Source organism: Primulina eburnea, chromosome 5 (assembly GCF_022965805.1).
Source record: "Primulina eburnea isolate SZY01 chromosome 5, ASM2296580v1, whole genome shotgun sequence".
Lineage (NCBI taxonomy): Eukaryota > Viridiplantae > Streptophyta > Magnoliopsida > Lamiales > Gesneriaceae > Primulina > Primulina eburnea.
In genome coordinates this window covers 9,968,264-9,974,505 of record NC_133105.1, presented here as the reverse complement: position 1 = coordinate 9,974,505, position 6,242 = coordinate 9,968,264, and the positions used below count along the sequence as shown (strand labels likewise).

Sequence of the window (6,242 nt, the reverse complement as noted above, 5' to 3'; positions counted from 1 at the left end):
AATTGTGCAAGTTTTGGACAGAACTATTGGCGCCCGAGCGGTAGAAAGTGACCGCCCGAGCGCCAATGTTCAACAAGAGCATGGTTCGGGCAGAAGATGTGGCACCCGGGCGGTAGTTTTTGACCGCCCGAGCGCCAATGTGTGTTAAGAAAATATGTCGACAGAAACTTCCGCGCCCGGGCGGTAAAGATTAACCGCCCGAGCGCCACCTGGAAAACATGAAATGTGCCACGTTTTGAAGCATGCAACGTGGGTATATATATATATATTTATATATATATATATATATATATATATATATATATATTTATATACATATGTTACACTTCAGAATTTACCAAGAAGAAGAACGAGCAAATCCTCTCGAAAACCTTACGCCTTTTTAGTTTAGGAATTTGAAGGTTATGAAAGATTTGCCCGTCTGTTTTTGATTTCGAGTACAGTACTGTATTCCTGTCGACGCAGGCTACAATTGGACGTAAGTTTTGTTACGTTTAGACATGATTTGAATTTATGATATTATTAGAATTGAATATGATTCAGATATGATGTTTCTGTTACCGTAGACATTATAGAATTGAAGTCAGATTAAAGAACAGACCGTTTCTGTAATTGTTATGATTTTTGAAAGATATTGACTGAGATTCTATATCAGAATTGTGTTAGTATTCAGAGTATGAATTATATTGACACAGATTATGAGTTCCAGTATTATATTTGTGATGTTCAGAACTGACGGGGTTATTCAGATTGTATTGTTATGCCGTCGAAACATCAGTATTGATTTAGATTGATCAGATATGATATTGATTGAGATTCATTGTTATATTGTTGACTTGGATCAGATTGTATACCGAGTTGAGTATTGATCAGAACAGATTCGGAACTGAGATATATACTGATATTGTATTTATGTGATTTGTCATTATCAGATTGATATGGACAGATTCGACTTCGAGACTTCGTCTTCGTCAGACCGGGACGACAAAGGTATAATTCATGTGATATCTGGGAAGATACAACTCAAATCAGATCTCATTTGAGTTTCCCAATAAAATCACATACTTGATTATTGTTTATCTTTTGATATGATTATGATTTGTTTATAGACTTTATATTCAAATCTTTTGAAATGAGCATGATTTGTTTACAGATTGTTATACATTGCATTTGAGATAGGAAAGTTTGACAGATAGTCAGACTTCTAGACGTTACGTGTATCGTTACGTAGGAGCAGACACCCTCCTATTGTAGATTACTCGATACAGCTCAGACCGAAGTCTAGGAATAAGACGTACAGTCACCCCGATTGGGAGGGTAGGTGACAGCCATTGACGTCTTATTCACACCGGGATCCCTAGAGTTATAGTTGAGTCAAGTCTAGACATGATTTGACTAGAACTGCATGTGTTTATGGATGTGGTTTCATAGACTATGAAACACATTTTTTTATATTGCTTTCAGTCATGATAGCATGTTTTTATGATTTGATTTGAGTTGCATGTTTATCAGATTCGAGTTGCATGATAATTTGATTTGATTTCACAGATCATGGAATCTATTGTTTTTAAGTTTATTCATGATAGAATATTTCATGATTTACTTTCTATATATGCATGTTTACCATGTTTTATACTGGGATTTATTCTCACCGGAGTTATCCGGCTGTTGTCTTGTTTTGTATGTGTGCATGACAACAGGTGGGGCTGGATCAGGGTCAAGAAGATGAGGAGAGAAGACGAGTTAGTGTGGTGATTCCGGACTTATTGTAGACTTGGTTTTATTACTTGAATTTAGTAACTGAACCTTAGACCTAGTTTGTACAATATTGTACTTTCATACTGAAATGTAGTTTTTATACAGAGATGTATATTATTTAGATTCCATTACCTTCCGCAGATGCATTTTAAAAAGAGAAATTTTTTTAGACCCTGTTTATCAGAACTGATAATTAAATCCCAACGATGATTAAGAAATGATTAGCGTCCGGGTCCCCACATAAATAAAAGTAAAAATTATTTAACAGTTAAAATAATTATAGATATTTCTATATTTATGTTATTTTCCTTTCATTTAAATTAAATGAAATATATATAATTAAAAATTTATACTCTAAAACTTTATATATATATATATATATATATATATATATATATATATATATATATATATGTAATGTTAGAAGTTATCGAATTTAATTTTTATTTTTTGAGGGATATTTATGTAATATTTAAATATAGTTGATTTTATTTTTAATATGAAAATCTTAGAGGATGTAGATGTAATTAACTCATGAATATTATGCTAATATAACACATGCGTTAATCACTAATAAATTAATAATTTCTAGTTGATTGATTTTTATGGTAAAACAAAAAAAAAGAATAATTCATAATTAATTATATCCTTATAATTTGTTCTTACAATTTTGTTCATCAAGTTTAATTTTGACTATGCTAATCATATTCATCAATTTTGAGATTATGTCTCAATTTCGTCTCGATTTCGTTAGTTTAATATTAAGAGTTGACGATCAGCACATGTGAAAACCACATGACTTCTTTTCTTCCCCGAATTGAACTATTAGTGTTTCTAATCTCTAACTTTGTCTCACTTTGCCCTAAACCCTAATTTAAGTGTTCAATTTGTCGGTCGTCCTTATTTGTGACGATCATAATCTCTTAATGTTGAACTAACAAATGATATAATTAACATATACAAAACATGAGATACAATTAAGAATGAGAACAAAAATAAGGAGTAGGTTTCTTGTGAGACAGTCTCACGAATCTTTATCTGTGAAACGGGTCAATCATATCGAAAAATAAAGTAATACTCTTAGCATAAAAATTAATTTTTTCATAGAATACCAAAATAAGAGATATGTCTTACAAAATACGACCTGTGAAATCGTCTCAAACAAGTTTTTGCTAAATATAAGTATGATTTATCTCTAAAAATAAAAGTTCATTGATTTTTCATAGGTCGCGAAGATTCGAGTCGCCTTAAAATTCTTCATTCATCTTATACGTGTAAAGTAAATTGTGCCACCCCAATCTCCCTTTTACGCAACAAAATAAAAAATAAAATCACGAAATATATTCCGTGGAAGTGGCGCAGGTGGAGAAAATAAATAATACTTTTCACCGGAAAAGATATATCAATTTTTTTATTTTAAGATTTCGTGGTTTTATTGATAAAGTATCATTTTAATCGAATATCTTAGATCTTGGATATATTATAATTATAAAGATTAAAGTAGACAAAAGTTGGTGTACGAGTCAGTGGAGGTGTATATTTAATCAATGATCATGTGTTCGATTTTTCCGACCAATATTTTTTCAGATGAGCTTGTTGCACATAGTTTGCTCGGTATGGTTTTCCTGGATAGCTTGGTTTGTACTGTGTACACATCGAAAATATTTACGGCGAGTTGTTACGTCACTGGAAAAAGTTAGATATAAGTTATATCTTTAAGGTATATTGTCAATCGTATCATATATATTAAATAATCTGTGTATAATCTCGATAAAGGCAATTACTCGTTTTTTCTAAATTAAGAGAATCATTGTATACGCAGAAAGGCATGTTGATGACATAGGGAATATAGTAAGACAAAAACTTATGTAAGACGGTTTCATGGGTCGTATTTTGTGAGACGGATATCTATTTGGGTCATTCACGAAAAAAGTATTATATTTTATGCTACAAATATTATTTTTTATTGTGAATAAGAATAGAATTGACCCGTCTTTCTCACAAGAGACCTATTTATATAGTAAAACATGGAGGGATTTAATCAAACTTTTTATATATGCGACATGCTTGCATCTCTACTACACACACGAATAAGTAAAAAAATCCAAATTACTAAAATACTCGAATTTAATATATTGTATATCCTCGTACGTGCAAAAATCAAGTGGATCGACGCATAACTTTTTGTGACTTAAAAAAGTCGAAGAAAATAGGATATTTGGCTAATAAAACATGATACTACAATTGAGCAACACTTCAGCAATATATATAAAGACCACGTATAATTTACTCAAACACGTGAGGTTCATGGTTGATCCTACGTTAAAAAAAAAGGAACTCAACCAAATTGGCAGCTTATATATATACTCCGGTTGATCTTCAACCGTAGCGAAACTAACCGACCCCGATATCGTAGGATGGGGTGAGCTCTCCTTTAAAACATGCACGGGGTTGTCGTGTCTCACACCGTTGATTGCTCGTCGGGGAATTTACATCGAGTGTGCGTAGAATGCGTATAAGTTTTGAATGGTTGTAACCTAATTTTAACTTCATCGGGCAACTTAGGTAAGAAATTAAATCTCGTACTTACAAGGAATATATGGTATTTACCATCTCACATTCGTCATATAAAGTTTTTAATGTTATTTTCTGCCTTATTATTTGAGATTTTACTGCCTCACTCAAGCACAACCAAAATATATATATATATGTATCGACTAGGTGAGTTTCACCTATCTGTTCTCACATAAGTGTGCACGATAGATGAACAACATATCAAAATCTATATAAATATATAAAAGTTAGACAAATTTCTTGTAATAACCTTGTTATCACAAATACATGCATCCATGCAAAAAGGATGCTAAAAGACGGATATGACCACCCTAGGTTAATCTTATACAAGCCCCGAAGCACTTGTCAAAGCCAAAGAGCTCCAGCATCTTTGAGCATTTTCTTCAGTGATCCATCAACTTGTAGAGTTAGTACATTGTTCGCCCGCCCAACAAATTTGCCCCCGATGAACACGGCCGGAACCGACGGGTTGCAACCGAGCCTTACTAAAGCACGTTCCATTTCCATCCCATTTACAAGCTCGTCTAGCTCGTACACCATCGGGCTGACGCCTTGCTCGTAAAAAAGCCTCTTGATCGCGTGACACATGCAACACGAGCTCTTGCTAAAGATCACCACTGCCTTCTGTGAAGCGAGTTGGAGCATGTAATCCATTATTTTGTAGTAATTGGAGTGGACTTGTGATGGAGCTGATGAGGTTTTGTGTGTGTTTATATAGAGAAGTGAAAGATGTTGATATATATGAATATTTTGAGTTGTTTAATTCAGAGCATGTGGATGGAAAAAGTCAAAATTCTTTAAGATTGTGAATATATTCCATCATATCAAGAGGTGGCTAGCTATTTGCTGGTAGTAATCTATGTTGGGGGACTTAATTGCATCAAATCAAAATTGACGTGACATTAGTATCAACTTGGAAAAAATATCAAAATTGTAAAAAAAAATAAACTAATAATCAAAGTAAAACAAGAATTTAATAATACATACGATTAGAATCGTAAAAATCGTAAAAAGAGAAATATATAACACCAATTAACAAAAAAAATGCAATTTTTGCTTTTTTCGTAAAATGCGTATCCTCATTATGATTGCTTATAATTTTTTTGTTTTTTTTTTCTGGTGATAGATATTCTCATGCATGCCTCGAGTTGATGGACACATAAATAATACGTACAATACATTTAAATTTTAAGTATACGAGCCAACTTGTGGTCGTGAGATTTATATGAAGGTTCGATAAATGATAATTTTTACGCTGGTGTTCTTTGTCTGTATGTATATTCACATTTTTGAACAATTAAAGATCTTGAGATTATTACAATATATCTGAAATGTGTGTTGGGCATCGTTTTCTCATACCCAAAGCGCGATACAAATTTTAAATTTTTGTTTCGATATTTGAAACTGTCTTTAGACGTCGTATGTTTATTTAATATTCATAGGGTGTTTAGTTTTTAACATGCGCGTATATAAGTTATAACGATGGACACCAAACCAATCCAAAGTTAGTGGAGATGACCATTCTTGTATATCTTTACGAACATATCTTCCTCCTCTTGATCATGAAATTAGGTCTACGATCAGAGACTGTGTTCCTCGCTAGCTTGTATCGAACTGAGAAGCCAAATGATTCGTGGATTGAGACTGGATCGTCCGAATTTCCAAATTCCGGAGTCGGTACAACAGCAGCGGCTGTGGAAGACAAGCCGTGCCGAAATTTTTCTCCAAAAGTTTGGGTGATGTCCAATAGCTTCAAAGGGGGAGGAGGAATTTTTGTGAATTTCGTATGCAAAAACTCGAGTTATCTTTTATGCCCCCTTATAATATATTTATAGACACACACTCACATGTACATTTACATGCATAGACATACCATTATTTTTTATATAACTAACTCATTAGTTAATTAA

At 32.9% G+C, this 6,242-nt stretch overlaps 1 protein-coding gene across 1 annotated transcript; it reads right to left on the bottom strand.

Annotated features, from left to right (window-relative positions):
- Positions 1–4,559: 4,559 nt before the first annotated feature.
- On the bottom strand, positions 4,560–5,027 carry LOC140831744 (monothiol glutaredoxin-S10-like). Its single transcript, XM_073195491.1, has one exon. The coding sequence runs from the start codon at positions 4,984–4,986 to the stop codon at positions 4,678–4,680; it is 309 nt and encodes a 102-aa protein (XP_073051592.1). The 5' UTR covers positions 4,987–5,027; the 3' UTR covers positions 4,560–4,677.
- Positions 5,028–6,242: the final 1,215 nt, after the last annotated feature.